General features: G+C 38.5%; 1 protein-coding gene across 1 annotated transcript in view; it reads left to right on the top strand.

Annotated features, from left to right (window-relative positions):
- The window catches only part of MRPS5 (mitochondrial ribosomal protein S5), a 64932-nt gene that overhangs the window by 30025 nt on the left and 16406 nt on the right, over nucleotides 1-18501 (top strand). Inside the window, exons 5-7 of the mRNA XM_074817360.1 lie at nucleotides 1525-1559; nucleotides 14415-14505; nucleotides 18394-18440. Coding sequence (XP_074673461.1) covers nucleotides 1525-1559; nucleotides 14415-14505; nucleotides 18394-18440 — 173 coding nt within the window. The remainder of the gene's footprint in view (nucleotides 1-1524; nucleotides 1560-14414; nucleotides 14506-18393; nucleotides 18441-18501) is intronic.

Raw genomic sequence — 18501 nt, 5'->3', positions numbered from 1 at the left:
TTACTGCTTTAAAGTCCCTTGTAATGACAGAGCAGAAAACTTACTTTCTGTGCGCTGGGAAGGATACATTTGCCACTTAAGAGCTGAGTATGTAATGTTCACCAGAGCGGAGCTCTGTGTTCAGTATTTCATTGCTACGGTGATGAAAAGACTTGAATGAAGATGTGGCATAAAAGCAATCTTTATTTTACAATGCAAAACACCCTGTTACTAGACAGAATAAACGATGCTGTAATTGTCTTTGATTGCAAATACATTTTTTCAGGCAGAATTTGAAATTGAAAGAGGAAAAAAAAAAGTCTGGCTGTGTGATTCTTGATTATTTGAAGTGGCTATGTATTGTTTTGTTTTATCCTCCCTCTCCCCTTTGTGAAATTTCACAGAAATATGTATCAAATACTTAAAATTTCTTTGAATCCCTGTTGCTTGTCTAATACAAGTTTCAGAATATTCTGAAAAATATTGGATAATAGTTTGGTCATGATAGAAGTGACCATTTGGTGCTTTACATTTTTATTTTTTAACCATTTACAGATTTTGCTCAATGTATACGAAATTTGGGGTTTGTTTAGAGTTTTAGAGCAGTGTTTAGGAAAAAAGGCAGTTTACACTGCTGGACGGTGAAAACCCAAAACATTATGTTTTCATAACATGCTATGGATAGTTATTTTTCATAGCATTTCTGCAATTGAAAAGAATTAGGAAGAATATAAGATAAAATTTAACAAAAATGCTTCAGTGTAAGTGGTGAGTTGCAGTGATTTCCAGAAGAAATTTTCAGATTTAGTTTGGAGAGTATGTATAGCTTAGCTTGTGATCAAAATATTCAACAGATTCCGAGGATGTCTCAGTTTTTCTATCAGCTTTGCTTTCTGTGTGATGTTCAAAAAAGCAGTTAAATTTGTTTGTCTTGCTTTACTATTTAAAGAAAATTATTGTTTTTCTTCCTTTGTGCTAGTTTGGTTATTTAGGTTGGACAGTCTTTGAAGACTGTTTCCATCTTGCTTCCCTGCATGCATGGTACTTAAAAAGCAGAGATACTGATTGCAGGTTGGGGTCACTAATAGAGCACAACGAATGTATTTAACAGTTGTCATCTCTTAATTATAACAGGAGCTGTATAGTAATTATAACCAGTAGTATTTAACTTTCTGGGAAGTTATCATTTTAACTAGGTTTTCTTTAAAGGTAGTTTTCTTCATGTAAGTTGATTTTACTGAAGAAATGAAAAAGCTCTATGCTTTATAAGTAAGAGCTATATGCTGTTTTTTCACTGACGTAAAAGAGATTGAATAATGGAGTCAAGTAAAAACATATTTGAGGTCTTCTAAACAGGAAGCAACTAAGAAAGCTCACTTAGATATGTTTGTTCAAATGATTACCTTTTCTATTTACTGCTGACATTAATTTATAAATTGCAGCTACATAAAAATCGTGTTCTTTTAAAATTATACCGGCTACAGGGAGCTGTGCTGATAGGTGAGAAATACAAGGAAATGTAATACTCTATTTTTCTCCCAACAGAAACTTACGAAGATTTTGAAACAAGAGTCATTGAGGTAAGCATTCCAAATCTTTTCAAGGACTTTAAATAATTATCACTATTTTATATTGAGCTTGCAATTATTTAACCAGTCTTTGCTAAGTCAGTCTTGCAGCAGTAGGAATTAGTCTGGTATTCCATTTCAACTGCATGACGTAGTCTGTCATTCTTTGCACTGGGGCCTTATCTTCTCTGAGCAAATAGTATCTAATTCAAAAGTGGTTTTGAGTAACTCTGAAATGGCAAATGCGTGCAGATAATGCTTTAATAGTTCCCATGCAACCATAATAGGGAACCTAATAAAGTATTAGGGTTTTTTCTCAGACAAAAGTACAAATAGCAAGTTGTATAACTCTGTAAAATAAATAATTACTTAAAGTGAGGGAGCAGCAGCAAGGGACAGAGAGTGTGGAATGAAGATCCCATTTTGTGTGCCTCTCAAGTAATACAATACTCACTTGTCCTAGATGTCTTAACCTATGATATTTGTATCTTCTTGTAAAAGTATTGAAAGTATTAACACGGTAATGATTTAACAGGAATTTTAGATTTATTAATAAATAACAGGAATTGATCATTTACAAAATAATTTAGAAGATGTTATGAAATAGCAACTTATTTACAGATTCTAGGATGACAAGATTCACACTAACTTCATGGTATCTTGATTTACGCATATGTACATGCGCATACACAAACACAAAACGTACAAACACACATACAGAAACAAAGGTATTTGGATCCAGTAGAATGAACACAAAACGTACAAACACACACAGAGATGAAAGTATTCGGATCCAGTAGAATGAAGTATGTACCCACATACCAGTAAGCAAAGAAAGAGCGGGTGAAAGAGAAGCTAGCTCAAAGTAAAATTTCCCTCTCGAGTTTAGAGTAAATGCTCACAATGACTTGGCATCCCTCAACGGGCGATAATTGAGACTCGAGCGGGTGGAGTTCGCCCTGGCCTTCCGTCAGCTCTGGCAGCGGACACCTTAAGGGTTTGGTACCTGAGAGGCGTCCCAGCTCAGGGGAGATGCTGGTCACAGGCCCCCTGCAATCCAGGAGAGCTCAAAGGGTCTCCCTGGTGGTTGCAATTTATAGGGTCCAAGATAATTGACTTTTGTCAGATACCTTTTGCTCACGCCCAGCTAAAACAGATAGGAGAGGATGGGAGGGGCAGGAGCCAGGCTCGTTAGCAGTCCTTATCTCCAGATTGGTGTAAACACTGGGGGAGATGGGTGGAATCACCTAGCACCAAGCAGCCCAACAGGGAGGGGTAAGAACTGCACCACCACACTTCTGGGAAAAATATTCCAACAAAATTTCCCATTCATAGTTTTATATCCACTTTGTTATTGTGCTTATTGACAGAGTAAGGGTGATTGTTAAGACTGGACTAATGCAAGCCTTGTTTCCACCCTCATTTCTAAATAGATTATATTGCATATCTACCAATCAAGTCTGTGTTCCGGTATTTTCCTTGTCTCTGTTTTTTAGTAAATAAGATCTAATACCTGCTGTTAAATCCTGCTATCTTTGTTTGCAAATAATAAGGTTGTCTTCCACATGCTTATCCTGCGAACTTAATCCTGGCTGGACAGCATAGAATTCTTCTCTGTACTCCGAACTCTTGTGTCTGGCTGACTAGGGCTTCTTAATGAAAGTGTGAAATATTTTCAAGAACAGCATACGTGCTGAAATGCGTTCTGCATGTCCTAGGTATTTAATGGAATCAGTGAATCACCTTAGAATAATTTTGTTATGGTAAATTAGGCTACAGAGATTTAAAAATATTTAATCTCTTACATTTCATGACATTGTCACCTTTTTCAAACAGAGCAACTTTTCAGTGTGTAACTGGTTGTATGCAGTCCCTCGGTGTGCAGTGATATTAGCTGACAAGTAAATCCATATCACTCAAGATATTTGCTGACTGACAGCAGAACTTCAAGCTAAAGGGTAAAGACCTTAACGCTACCAAAAAAAAGTAGTGATCCAAAATCTTAATGATTTCAACAGAAACACCACTCAGAATGTGGTCAGATAAGATACTTATTTCAAATATGATAAAGGTGGATTTTGCTTCAAAAACAAGCTAATCCATTGGTAATATTTTTTTTTACTGGTGAAATGTAAAGTGTTAGTAATGCAGATATGTGGAGCCATGTTACTTCTCAATGGAAAAGCCGTTGCTGAAGAAGGCAACTTGGAACTCATTCCAAATCACACTATTAACAGTAAGTGCTGCACACACCCACACTATCACAAGATATTTTATTATTCCCATTTATCTTACTATTTTTCTTTAATTTCAAATACATTAGTTACTGTGGAAACCATAGCACTAGTATAAGCATTGTTGGAGGGGAATCATGACTTTAGAAATAAATTGATTTCTTGTGAGTCATTTGCTCCCAGTCCAGAATCAGATGATGCACAGCATCCAGAAAGGGAGCAGCTCTGGAAGTGAGAACAATTATTTACTCTCTGTCCTTGCATGTTCCCTTCTCTTCTACTTGCATTGTAATTTTAGTGAGACTTGTGGTAGCAGTGGCCTAATCATTTCTAGCTCTGTGTCTAGAAGTTTGTTTTTTAGACAACTGAAATATTAAGCTTGTTTTTTTATTTAAATACCTAATATGTTAAAAGGACTTGATATGCTAAAATGATTGATCCATTGCCTACAGTGTGACAAACCGACTGTTTCCAGCTGGGGTCTTCAGAAAGCCCCCAGATAAGATTTTGCCAAGCTGGTTTCCTTTCACACACATCCTTTTAAAATCCTTTGTCTCACAAAACTGGCAAGAAATTATATACTCTTGATTAGTACTTGATTAGCACTTGAAAACAGTTATTCTGTCTCAAGATTTTGCATTGTGGTCATAGTAAAATCTTATATTCGGATTTTAATCTCTTTGAGACAGCAACATTCCTCTACACTGCATATCGCTAAGCATGCTATAAATAAACACCAAACAGTGATTTTCTTGCCAGACCTGATGTCTGGTTGCATTTTTCTTGGAACATGGCCAAACATTGCCCTTTTTGAGATGGGGGGAAAAGTGAACCATTCCGAGCTGCTGCCTAAAGAACTGTGAAATCAAGTGTTTACTTGATTTGGAGAGAAAGGAAAAGGTTGCCATTTAAAAGGGATTGTAGTCAAAGAGGGAAGGAGATGGCTGTGTCCCAGTCCAGAACAGGACAAAATGTATAAAGCAGAGAGTCCCTTTGCCAGCTTTGCAGGGTTCATTGCAACACAAGGCTGCATAGGTTTAGGAGTAGTATGCGAGATGTGCAAGAGAACTTAAAGCTACGTCAGTATAGTTTCCATCACTGTCTCTTGAGAGAAAAAAAAGCAGATACTTCAAGTCTTTTTAACTCTCAAATCCCTGTCATTGTGTTACCTGTCTTTGGAATGATGGTCAACTGCCTTTTGCTTGAAATTGTTTTGCCATTCTTTGCTGAGGTACTTCCATGAAGAAATGTTTTATTCAGAAATTATTTTTGCCAACATTTAAGAGTTTTAGTGTTGTAATTGATGTGATCCATTGTCTTAATTGAAATATATGTTGCCAGGGTAAGATTTTACCAGAATTAAAATAAAATAGCTTTTGAATGGCCTTGAGTAACTATTAATAGTGTATACAGGGGCAAGAGTGAAAACAATGTAACTGAGAGCAGCATTCATTTCTTCTAAACTGTGTACAGGCATAACCTGTTGGAAAGTGAGTTACTTTGTTACTTAAGTCTATTTAATTGTCTGAAAGTTAAAAGAATATTCAGCAAGTCAGAAGTTGAGTTGACTGACAGCTCTACTCCAGAAAAGCCTCTGAGGAGTCTCTCCTGTCCTGATAAATGAGCAAATGGGTTTCTTGATTATCGTCCTGCATTTTGCTGAGATGACCATGGGTTGGGAATCCATCCAGTGGCTTGAATGTTTTCTAGATTAATCCTATGTATCAAAATCCTTGCTTGTTACAGTGGGTTTGAATATCTTCTTGAGACATGGAAAATAATGATGTTGTATTGTAATGTCAGACTGGGTAATTAAAAGTCATGGGTTGGTTTATATATTTTTAAAAATCCTCCAAACAGGAAAGGAACAAGCTGGTTTACATGTCTGCTGTGATAAGGATAAGAAGCAGTGGATTTAAATAATGAGCAAGAGAAATTTAGATGTAAAGAATGAGTTGCAAATGGGAAACTGAATACTAGAATGGATTATCTGGGAGTATATGGGATGTCCGTCACTGGAGGTTTTTAAAAACAAGTTAGATAAATCTGTCAAGAGGGGATGGGGAGACAAAATTGGTAACCTTCTAACCCATTTTCCTGTGCTTCTTTAAAACTTTTGAGGTGCATTTAATTTAGTATGTAGACATCTTTGTGCATTCTACTTTATTTTACTCTATAAGTAGCATAATTATTAAGGTTACGGCAGATTTACCTTCAAAAATATGCACTCAGCTCCCAAGCAGTATTCATCTGACACTATCATGAGGTGAAAGTAGATCTGTACTATTCTCAGTATATGTGATGAGAGAGAGGAGAAATTCTTTCCTTCCTGGCAGCAGCTGGGAGTAGTCTGTAATCTAGAGTGTGTGTGTATATATATATATGTATCTGCAGCAGTTGAACTGTTCTCTTTCTGTATCGGATGCATTTCAGAACAATGCTGGCCTGTTGGAACTTCCACAGGGCTTTAGCAAATGTCCTACCTGAGTTAAAAATATATTTCCTTCCTTCTCCTCATTTATAGAGTCCTCTCTCCCGCTAAATATAATGAATCCTTCAATCACTGAGCTCGTGTTTCTTCCTTATGTTCTGTTTGCCCTGAAACAGCATTAAGCAGACGACGTCTCAGATGTCTCCGCTACTCGGTAGTGCTCTTTTATGGTGACGATGAAGATGTTGAGCAAAATCACTTTCCAGCATCTGCTGTTCAGAGTGATGATAACATCCTTGCAAATGAAAAATAGTTTCTTTTTCAGGTTTTTTTGTCAATCATCTTTAAACTCTATTTATAGACCTTTCTTTGCCTTGCTGCCCAAGTCATTTTTTCCTGAATTAAGTCCTGATCATTTTTCTTCATTTTTAATTTTTTAGTGTTCCAGCACTTTGAGTAAGATGTGTATTTGTAGGGTCCCTTCTTTATCTTGAGAAAGCTATTTTATTCTTTGGATATGATCACTATTTGTTGTAAAACTAAGTTGCTGCTTAAGATCAACTTTGACTTTCCAGAGTCTTCAACAGAATTTGTGAAGTGGTACAGGTATGCAGAAGAACAAATGAAATTAAAGTTAGTTTAATGAGGGATATCTTTTCCATTAATGATGTTTTCAGTCTAAATCTTAAGATAACCTTTATCAAAGGATTTGACCTTCACTAGCAGTTCATATTTAGTGCTCTATATGTCATATGTATCTAAACAGACATGAATACTATACAAACAAGTTCAGTATCAAGATTTTTTCTGTTTTCTCAAGTATCTCTAATATATTCTTGTCAGATTTCATTGGTGCCTAGAGATGATAGAAAATAAAATGAGCAGTAAACTTGCACTTACTGTCACAGTGGTTTGTTGCAATAGTACATGGGTTCAGTGCTTCTATACCTTATTCCATGTGCAGCTGTGCATATGTCTAGACTTCCCAAAAACAGCCTTTAAAGGATAGTATTATTGGAAAAAAAAGCTGGTGATCATCCAATCATATGTAAGTCGATCATCTGATCCATTTACACACCAAATTCCCATTTAATAGTTTTTTAAGGATTACGTTGAGAATGATAAATGCAACAAAAATGAGTATTTACTTGACCATTAATGAGATGTCCTGAATTGCACCATATACTTTTTATGCATTCTTATTTTAACATGCAAAATTAATCTGTTGTTCTCAGGTTTAAAACCACATGTGCACAGTTTCATTTGAGATGCTGAAGAATCAGAAAAGCCTTCTCTGTATTTTTTAGTTTCTCTTAATTTGGGAGTAGCTATACGCACAGTAGATTGTTGTGGTGGGTTTTGGAAAACTGTTGTGGTGGGTTTTGTGAGTATGCTACTAAAAAGACTGGGTTCCCTTGCTAATAGAGATAAATGGCTTATTAAAGTGGTTTTTTTATAATGTAGAAACAGAAAAGCTAACTTGATTTTTCTCTGCTTGTAGAATAGAGTACAGACAAAGTCAGATTTTCATGTAAACTAGAGTTAAAGTTGTCATAGAGAAAAAGCTAGCTTGAGTGATTTTTTTTAAGGATCAGCAACAGGGACTGCATATTAGTTTTGTTTCTGGCTTTCCTATAGACCAGTGATTCTCAACCTATGGTCCACGGACCCCTGGGGGGCCACGATGTCATCACAGGGGATCCACGAAGGCTTAAAGCAGGGGTGGGAAACATCCAGCCCAGAAACACTTGGTCTGGTCCGCAGCAAGCACTGCGCCTCCTTTTCCCACAGCCCACTCCCCTCAATGCTCCTCTCATACTCAAGTCCCTCTCCCTGCACCCATCCCACCCACCCACCTGCCCTGACAGCTAGTATATTCAGTGCTAGTATGGTTGGTGGGACCCACTTTAACTAGGCATTTTTTCTCTTAAAGACATTTTCTTAACCCAGTGGCCTGCTTTAGGGCCACAACGGGGCTGAAGTCTGTTCCTCCAAGTGGTGGCCCTGGACCCATAAACAAAAATATATGGTGTCTGAACACAGACAAACAAGGGGGGAGGTGAGAAGAGGTGAGATGCCTCAGAGTTGTATCATAGTATTGGCAGCTCATATCCGAGTCCTGATGTGCAAGACTTCATGCAAAACCTGTAATTTCTTAAAGCTGGCTTTTTCTGTCAAGTGAAGGTTGCTTGTTCTTCCCCTGTTTTCTGCAGACATTCAGCTGGATTCAAGCATGCTTGTTTTTTGATTGTCTGAGACCTATTTGGATGCAGCATTTACTTCAACTGTCATATGGCATTTTGGAGAAGCAAGACTGAAGAGAACAATTGGAAAAAAAGCAGTTTTCTGATCAGAGTCTGCACAACTTGCATCTGATGTTGTGCAGGGAGTGTTAGGTGTGCTTGTCAAGGTCCGTTTGGATCACTCAGATTTGCTTACTAGGAAGGAAAACACACACATCAAGCAAGCACTCAGTCCCCTTTGTACTGACTAGCCTAAAATGTGAATTCACTAGCTTATCACTTAATTCGTGAGATTTCTAACTCAGAAGTTCTCTAATCATAACTCGTTACTTGCAACTTGTAACTCGTTGCCAAACCAACAGTAAGAGTGCTCATTCTTGCTCTCTTGTCATGGTGTGGGCACCCCCTGTATGACACTGGGAAGCACAAAAGTCTCAGCAGTCTGGCTGCTGTTGGATCCATTTCAAAATCGTTTGGGGTAAGCTGACATTTATACCATCCAGCTTGGAAGTTTGGTCTGTACCATTGCCATGAGTTAGGGGATTCTGAAGAAACTGCCAGACAATCAGTATGCAAGGAGGATGGCTGCAGGTGGCAGTGACTGCATAAGGACCTTTAGACCTTCCTGGCCTTGTGTTTGCCTATGTGTTGCTCTCACCTAATGGAGCTGCTCCCAGCTTACATCAGGCCTTAACATGAGCTGTGTGTTAACCAAAATCTGAGCAGGAGTAGAGTGAACAGTCACTATTCATAGCTGGAAAAGATTAGCAGAAGTTTCAAGGTTTATTTTCTTGCAGTTGAATGTCACCTGTACTTATTTAATCATCTGAATCCAGCCCGCAACAAATATCAATGGAGCAGTAGAAAAGACTGGTTGTATGGGAACTCTCATTCTTTTCTGGGACTGTTCAGGGATAGTGACACTAGGAACCACTGGGCTTTCTTTACCAAGCCATGGAGAATTGACTTGCCTTAGGAACAGTAGCTTTATGTTGGCATGTGGAAGGCAGGGGTTAAGTCAGAAATACAAAGGTTTGTTGGGTCAAAATAATACAAAGGACCTTGTCTTAAGTATTTCTGAATGTATTGTCACAAAGTGCATGCAACTGTAAGGAATATGAACACAGAAAAACGTTTTAACTGTATCACTCTATAATCATTTGTTCTGCATCCACTAAACAAATTGTCTAGGCACAGCAGGGGATTGTTAATAGAATATAAGGCCATAGTTTCAACTTTCCACAAAGTAGCAAAAAACCCACCCATACATGTTTGTTTTAAGACCACAGAGTTAATCTTTGTAGACTTGCTACTGTGACAAAAAAAAAATTCCGTAATACTAGATCTAAAACCTTTGTTTCTTTTTATAAGTAATTGGAAGTTATTGTTTTTGCAAAGGGTGCAACAAAAAGAAAATGCTGCATGAAATTACAGTATCTGAGATCCATTGTTTGACATCCTTGACTGAAAAAGTATATGGTATACAGAATAATCTACATCAAATGAGATGTTGGCTCCAAGTACTTTTGGGGTATTGGAGCTCTAGATTTTGCTTTTAGAACTACAGGGAAGTTTTCTGTTCCCTGGATGATACTGACAGTGTCTTTAGACTGACAATAAAAATTTCAGTCAGTTTTTAAGATAGCACCTGAAGCAATCTGTCACAGAAAAGAATGAGAGGTCAGAGCTGTGCACTAGAATTTATTTCTGATATTATTGGAGTTCTCAAGAATTTTGGCATGCCTTTAAAGTAGAGTTTAGGGATGCTAAACCCTAACCGATTCAACCAGTTCTGTTGATTAAATTATTAGATCTTGTTATCTCTTTTACCTGTCAGCCTGTATGGATGAAATAATCAGCATTTGGAACATTCATAAGCTTTTAAATGAATTATAATTCAGCATGATTATGGATCATCTTTTGAAAAGGAAACAAAGCCATTTCAGATGTAGTGTGGCTTTGAGCATGCATTATTGTGGGATTAATCCAAAAGATATATACTCAGATGTGAGCTGTAATATGAAGCCACATTTAGACACATACTGTGTTGGTAGGGCACTTGAGCTATGTTTTTTTTTTTTCCTAGTGAGTTATAAAAGTGAGAATTTCACACATGGACAGGGCAAAACTATCAGCACTAAACATGGTTTAGTCAATAGTTTCTCTGCAGATTGGGCTCATTACTAATTTGGATGAGAACTGCACTTTCAGAGCTGTGATGAGTCAGCCCATATGAAAAATACTTCAAGTATCTGGTCACAGACTTTCAGCTTTTTTGCTAAGTGAGGGGTAGAGGAGTACAAATTATTTTCTGTATTGCAGTTACAAAGACTCCACTTACTGTGCCTGTAGGGGATGGATGCACAGTGAACAGGATGGTTGGTTCTAATCTTCCTGCTTCTCAGAGGTTATAGCTACTGAATCAAATTCTTCAAGAGAGAGAAGTACTTTATTTATTCTACTGATGACCAAGGTGGAGAGAGTACTGACTGTTAGGTTGTGTGATAAAAGGCCTGTCTACACACACAGGAAGGAGCGCAGAGGTAGAGGAACCCAGGTAACATCCTGACAGCACTCCCTCCCAGGACCATCACAGGAGAGCCATAACCACAGACCAGAGGAGCACAAAGGCAGGCAGGGGAACCAAAGTTACAGACTGAAAGAAACAGATGCCCTGTTTGGCTCCTCACGGGGCTGGGCTGGAGTAGCTTCAGTCCATCAGCATGGACTGATAAATTCACTAGCTAGCTGTTCCTTGAGAAGGCCACATCTTAGTAATCAGAGCAGAAAACAGGCTAATTTGCCACCTTCTGAAGCACTACCCTTGGCACTGCCCACCATTTGCATGCTTTTAGGGAAACCATATGACACCCTTGTCACTTGTCAGCAGTGCTAGTTCTCCAGCTCTCCAGCTGGCTTGTGCAATTTCTGATTTTTAGGTACAGTAGGTTTAAGTTACAACTGGGAGATATTCTGTCACTGTGGTACAAATCTGCTTTGCCTTTGATGCTTTTCACAGAGAAGGCTGATATGGACATGATCTAGCTAACATGGGCTTGATTTTTGTCCACAAGTTTATTACTCAATTCTTTTGGGTAACTGGCTTCCCAAGCCTTCTAGCTATGTCTCTGAGCCTCTCTAGGCTCATTTGCATGGAAGTGCTTTTCTTTCAGCACTGCATCCTGCTCTCATTTTATCTCGTCTCACCTTGTACCTTAGAGGAGTACTGGGACCAGAGGTTCTTGTGCCACGAGGGGAGCAGTCTGTGCAGATACTCTCTTCTGCGTAACAGCAGCAGAAGAATAGCAGTGTCAAGACGGTGGCCTAGAAGTGGGAGGTTCCTAAAAATCATGACTAGAATATCATTTCTAGGAAGGAGGACTATCCACGTGCAATCAGTTTGGCCTGTCATTCATTCTGTTTTTACAAGAACAAAACCTCTAGGGAAGTGTTGGGTTTTTACCTTTTTCTAACAGAGTGCAATAACTGCTAAGTACTTGAAATCATAATAACCTTTAGCAGCCTGTCTCTGACTGTAGCCAGTTTCTGCACTTTCAATTCTGCCTTTGAAACTGTTGTTTCATTTTGTATTTGAGAGATGCTGGTCTTCCCTCAGGTCTCAAAAGAAAGCTGTATTTGCATTGTCACCACTGGATAATGGATGCAGGGAGACAGTCGATTTGAGGTACACTGTGATTAAGGTTGAGCATGCATCTGTTTTGAAATTTTTAAAATTGGTTTTAAATCTAGCTTGAGTGGCAATTTAGTAAATAGGGGTAATTGTCTTAGTTTCTGTCACTTTTCAGAGGTCATGCTGCTTTAAAAGTGGCACGTTGTTCATTGTGTATTAATTAATTCCAGTGCAGTTTAATGATAGGCCTTCTAAGCATTGCTGAGCGCACTCTAGAAGAGCGCTGCTTTCTTTGATGTGAGGAGGCATGGGGCTGTGGTGGGGAGAATTTAAGGACACTGTTGTTCTAGCAGTCATGGCTGCCTGTGTACATTATCAAGCTTGAAAGGCCTTCACAGCATTTCAGGAGAGATGAAATAGCACTGATTGTGATGGGTGACTGAACACATTTTCCTTCAGAGCTGCTCAGTAACAGCTGACAAGAACAGTTTTAGGAAGGCTTCTGGTGAAGCTCATTGTATGTGTCTTTATTGCCACCTTCTGGGAAGGGAGAAAAATAATTCTTGAGTAGATTTCTACAGACATCACGTCCTTTATTTTTGACAATACGCATGCTAACTTTTTTCTTGTACAAGTACATTCATATTGGTAACGGAAGATAAAAGTATGTGCAAAGCAAAAATATTATGCTCTTGATGCTCCCGGGGAGATCACTCTACTTCACTCTCTTTTCTTTCATCGTTATTTTGCATTTTCTGTAAATAGCCTATTTCCCCAAGCACTTCTGTCTTAGGGGGCTTGGTTTTTTAGCTTGTTCTTTTAAGCAATAAGATTGCAAAAAGAAAAATATCTTGGAATAAGCAATTAGTAAAGCTGATATTTCTTCAAAGTGCTCTCTAGAATATATATGCACCTTGAATTTAACAGCACCTTTACTTTAATGGAAAGCAAGGTGGAATTTTTCAGAAGCACTCATTCCTAATCTGTACCTAGTGATGTAAGTGGAATTTTTTGGGGTTGTTTTGGTTGTGCGTTTTTTCTTTAATTTCTGTAAGAATGTTTAAGCCATGACCAAGTATTTTGTAATAATCTACTTTCAGATGTATACTACAGCCAGACTAGATTACTGAAGAATTACATATATGGAAAAGAGGGGAGCACTGCTTAATTCATGTATTAACAATGCATGTTTAATTTAACTATTACTGTAATTTATGGAAATCATGTAGAGGCTTCAAGAAATTAGACCCTGTTGCATTTGAGAGGAAGGGCAGAAATGAACCATGAAGTAAATAGTATCTTTTGACTGATAATTCTGAGAGATATTGACACAGTCAAACAATATCCAGTATGGTATTTTATATGTATATATATTTTTATATGCTATATATTATCTTTTTATATAGTTTCTATGTTATATACAGTATATAAACTATATACTAAAATATATGTCTATATTTAAATACACATATATTTTAATATATAAACAAAACTAAGGAAAATAGAAGAGGAGCTAAATGGATAAAGCATCTCAGATGATATATTAGACCATTTAAGGTGGGAGACTATAAAGCAGTGATTTGCCTATAGTCAAATAGGGGAGTATGTTGCAGAGGCAGAAGCAAATTTAGATTTCCAGAATGCTAACCATAAGGCTACCAGTCTCCCCAGTTGTTGTATCCCACCTACTCCAAATTAAATAGCATTCTTGCATCTCTGCTTGGATTTCTTGGAGAGTTTCTGTAAACCTTTCTATTTTGAGGAATGAAATACCATTTTCTTCTTCCCCTCTCTTAAATGAAGTCTTTTTAGCTGCTGTCATCTCAATAATGAGACTGCCTTCTGCAGTCTGCAAGTAGATTTCAATTCTAAATTTTAACCCATGTAAAGCCAAAACATGCCTTGAGCAATTCCTGAGAGTGCTTCTAAAATGAGTTAAAATGTGAGGGGACAGTGAGATATTAATGTCACTTTCAATTTTTTCCCATGTTTTTTCGTCGCGATTGAAGTCACACATGAAGCTAGTGGCATTAGAGCATTAGCTGTTGTGCAGCTAAACAGTTTTAATGAAACTGTACTGAAGTAACTTCTGTGTCTGAGTATAGATTTTTTGCAGCCTTTACATATTTGGTGCCTTGAAACCAGTGTCCCACTGTAGGTGATGCCCACGGACAAAGACAGCATATGTTGTAAGGTTTCATCAGACCTCTAATTCCTTTTTTGGTAAACTGACTCTCTTAAAAAACCAAAAAAAACCCAAAAAAACCCCACCCCAAAACAACAATTGAACTGTGCCATAACAAGATCCTTTGTGGTTTTTTTCTTCAGGTGAAAAATGTGTTTTGTATGAAGGCAAAGGAAGGCAGAAAAAAATCAATACGTGCCTTAGTGGCTATTGGAAATGGTAAAGGGGCTGCAGGTATGTGTGTTTTCTGTATGTAAATGATGCCAAATTAATCATTGTTTGTAATAGGACTTCAGGAGACATGGTGATTTAAAGAAAGTTTACCCTTTTTTCCACTGGCCAATATTGAAATACGTGTAAGAATTTTGAATTTCATTTATAAAAGTAAGCTTTATAATCAAATTATGTATGTATTCATTTGGGCACTTTGTTTTATATAAAAAAAGAAGTTGGGAAAAGTAATAATGTGTGATTAGTTTGGAGCATATATTATCCAGTGGCAAAAACATCTTTTGTTTAACTCTAGAGTGATAGAACTAACCACAGGTAGAACCTACCAGAAGGGATCATGTGTGCTTTCCTGTGCACTGTTCATTTTACTGTAGATACTGTTTATGTTTAAAAAAAAAATCAAAGCCTGAAAGTATTCAACCATGCATATCTGCATGTTTCACCTAGCCTTAGGCACCTAGCCACAGAGTGTAGTTGTTTACTCTTGAGAGTAAAGAAAAAAAAAAAAAGAAAAGAATCAGGCACCTGCAAATTCTAGGGGACCTGGAAACTCGAGCCCTTTGAGTCTGGTCTCATAGTGACTTCAGTGATCTGTGGCTTGACCCATTTGTAGGCTTTCTTCATTATGACTCTTTATAACAGTCTCTTCAGCAAGCAATTTGGAGTCTAACCATGGAAATGCTGTCTACGGCATAAAATAAAAAGGATGTGTGGTGGGGTTTTGGTAGCAGGGGAGGGGGCCTCAGAAGTAGCCCCTATGAGAAGCTTCTCGAAGGTCCCCCAGCTCCAAGCTGGACCCACCTCTGGCCAAGGCTGGGCCAGTTAGCGATGGTGGCTGCACCCCTGTGATAACGTATTTAAGAACAGGAACCTGGGAGGAGGAGTTGAAGTTTTGAGGAGGGGTTGTGAAGGAGACACCTCTGCAAACACTGAGGTCAGTGGAAGAAAGAAGGAAGAAGAGAGGGAGGTGTTCCAGAGCAGAGACTCCCCTGTAGCCCATTGTGTGAGGGCAGGCTGTGCCCCTGCACCCATGGAGGTCACTGGTGGAGCAGATGCCCTCCTGCAGCCCGTCGAGGACCCCACACCAGAGGAGGTGGCTGCATCCAAAGAAGGCCAGGATTCTGAGGGAAGTCCACGCTGGAGCAATCTGTTCCTGAAGGACTGCAGCCTGTGGGAAGGACCCATGCTGGAGCAGGGGAAGAGTGTGAGGAGTCCTCCCCTTGAGGAGGAAGAAGCAGTAGAGACAACGGATGATGGACTGACTGCAACCTCCATCCCCTGCACCCCTGTGCTGCTGGCAGGGAGGAGGTAGAGAAATTAGGAGCAAAGCTGAGGCCAGGAAGAAGGGAGGGGTGGGGGGGAAGGTGCTTTTAAGATGTGGTTGTATTTCTCACTGTCCTACTCTGATTGTTTAAGTGCTGGTGGTGGTGGTGTTCAAATTAAATTGCTGTTTCTTTCCCCAATGGAATCTTGCCTATGACCATAATGGGTGAGTCATCCCTCCCTGCCCTTGTCTTGATCCCCAAGCCTTTTGTTTTATTTTTTCCTCCCTATCCCTGAGGGGGAAGTAGTGAACTGTGTGGTGCTTAGTTGCCCTCTGGGCTTAAAGCACGACAGACAAATCAAAAGAAATATAAAATTATGAGGGATCTTATAATACAAGCTGTGAAAAGAGACCTTTTTCCTTTTCTTCTTCAGCAGGAGAAAGAATACTGGTTAGAGGCATTCAGTTTAGTTGTTTTTTCCTGTAACAGAACTCTAAGCAGGGTAGTGATGACCAAGCTATCTCTAGAAGCAATCAAACCATCTCAGTGCAGCATCTAACTTGGATTAAATAACCCTATATCCCAGCATAAAGGCACTATGCAGCTACCCTGTAAAGCAATGAGTTTCTTGCTTGTTTCCAGTTCTGTTGAGGAGATAGTGTTTATCTTTCGCTCAGTTCTCAGATACCAGGAGTTAAAGAGCTTTTTTCATTGCAGGATTAAGTTTTATTTAAGAAGCACTCTGTGCTAAATTTTTCTCCATAAGGAGATTGTTCTCATGCATTCTCTGGTGGATACAAACCGATGTATATTAAAATTCTGTTAGGCCCCAAATAGACTTAGAGATAAGACAGCTGTACAGAATTAAAAGAAGAATCAGCTAAAAAAATAGAAAATTAATAACTGTGAAGTAAATAATCCAAATAATATAATCCAAATAATAGAGAATTCCTACCTGTATCAGGAGGCAAGAATATGGCATATATTATATTGTGTATATAGTGTACAGGAAATTGCATTTGCATTGCTATATGACTCTAGTAAAGAAAATCCTGCTTTCAGTATATATGCAGAGCATCCAACTTTTGGCCATAAATAGTCTCCTTTTATTATGAGCTGAATAGATATCTCTGATGATGGGCTGTATGTGGAAGCTTTAATAAGACAACTCTATTTCCAGTCAACTGTAGTTTTGCAGAACTTCATTTATGTGAAAGATTCAAGTCCAAAGCTGTTCCTCAATTTTAATTGCAGTTTGGAGGGGAGGAAAATTTATATGTAGAGGAAGGTGTAGTTCTCCAACAGAAAGATATGTTACTCTGAAAAATTCTTCCTACCTCCTCTCTGAAAAGCTTTTTCATGAAATATGTTATCACTTTAATCCATATGCACTGAATGATTGAATTGAGGTTGCCCAGGTGACCTCATTTTTGGCATTTTCTAATCTATTGTGTCACTTCACAGTATTAATACATTGCTGTTGTGCTCTGTGCGTGGGTTTGAAAGAATAACACAGTTTCCTTGCATTTTCTTGTGCAGGAGTTAGAAATGACAGAGACTTCTGGGTGCGTGCATGGGGAAAGCTGTCTCGAGAGGGAGCTGATAGCAGACACTACCCTTCACTGTCTGCTTCTTCCACAGCACCACAATAGTCAGGATGGTATTTCTTTCCTAGATCTTTTCCAGCCCATTTCTCCTGTAATGTCTGCATGAAATTAGTGAGTCGGTGTTGGCCAGTGGGTCCAATCCCATTATTCTTTGAATTAGACTTTTAGATACAGGTAACCTACAGCCCCAGCTGACACAACAGAAACATCAAAGGACCAAAAAACATCTGCTGATTTGAAGTTAAATAATTTTAATTCAATCTAACTTGACATTGTTGGACTACAGAGTCTGTAAAAACGGTTGTCATGTCCTCTTATTCATTCCATAGTCAGTTGCTGCCCTGCTCTGAGCTGACTGCAAATACTCTGGGACTGCTGTGAAATCTCTTCATTGCTACAACAGTTGACCTGATAAATAGGAGTAGGTCTGAGGGTTCAGAGAGAATTAGGTAACAGTTTGTAAACTGGCAGTCTGTTTTTCCTCTGTTCTACAGGCATACATTTTTTGCAAATGCACTGTTCTGCTAAGCCTGGTTTTCATATTCTCTATTTCACTAATAGAAACCTGGTCTCCTTCTTTGCTCCTAGGGTCTTGGAGCTACTCTTTGTACAGACGTAATTGATATATCTGCATCAGCTTCCTTTTTTTTCTTTGTTCCCTTCTTTCTTTTTAATCAGAAGACTGGACTTTTTTTTGCCTGAAGCCATCACCACTATTCAGTTGTTTGGAACAAGTTTGGACAAATACACAAAAGAAATAACTTAAGCCTTATTTGTTTTCATTTGACAACAGGCAATTGGCATCCAATTGTTAGGTATTCATAACTCCTAAACTGTTTACTTTCTGTGGTTTCTGTGGTTTTCTCTGGACCATTTTCTGAGTATGATCTGTGCAATGGAGTGGAAATAACAGATACTAAAAGTGTTTGTGAAGTTCTCTGGTTTTTTTCCCCTTTGCTTCCTGAAGGTCCTGCCTCATCTATTTCCCAGTAATAAAATGACTCTCTTCTGTCTTGCAGGTTTTGCAATGGGGAAAGCAGGTGACAGGATGAACGCTTTACGAAAAGTATGTTGACTGAATTGCTGCTTGATGACAAGCACAAATAATTTGTACCTACACTTTTTTT

Source organism: Strix aluco, chromosome 3 (genome assembly GCF_031877795.1).
Source record: "Strix aluco isolate bStrAlu1 chromosome 3, bStrAlu1.hap1, whole genome shotgun sequence".
NCBI lineage: Eukaryota > Metazoa > Chordata > Aves > Strigiformes > Strigidae > Strix > Strix aluco.
Note: the sequence above shows the minus strand (reverse complement) of the source record. Positions and strands in the feature narration are given on the sequence as shown.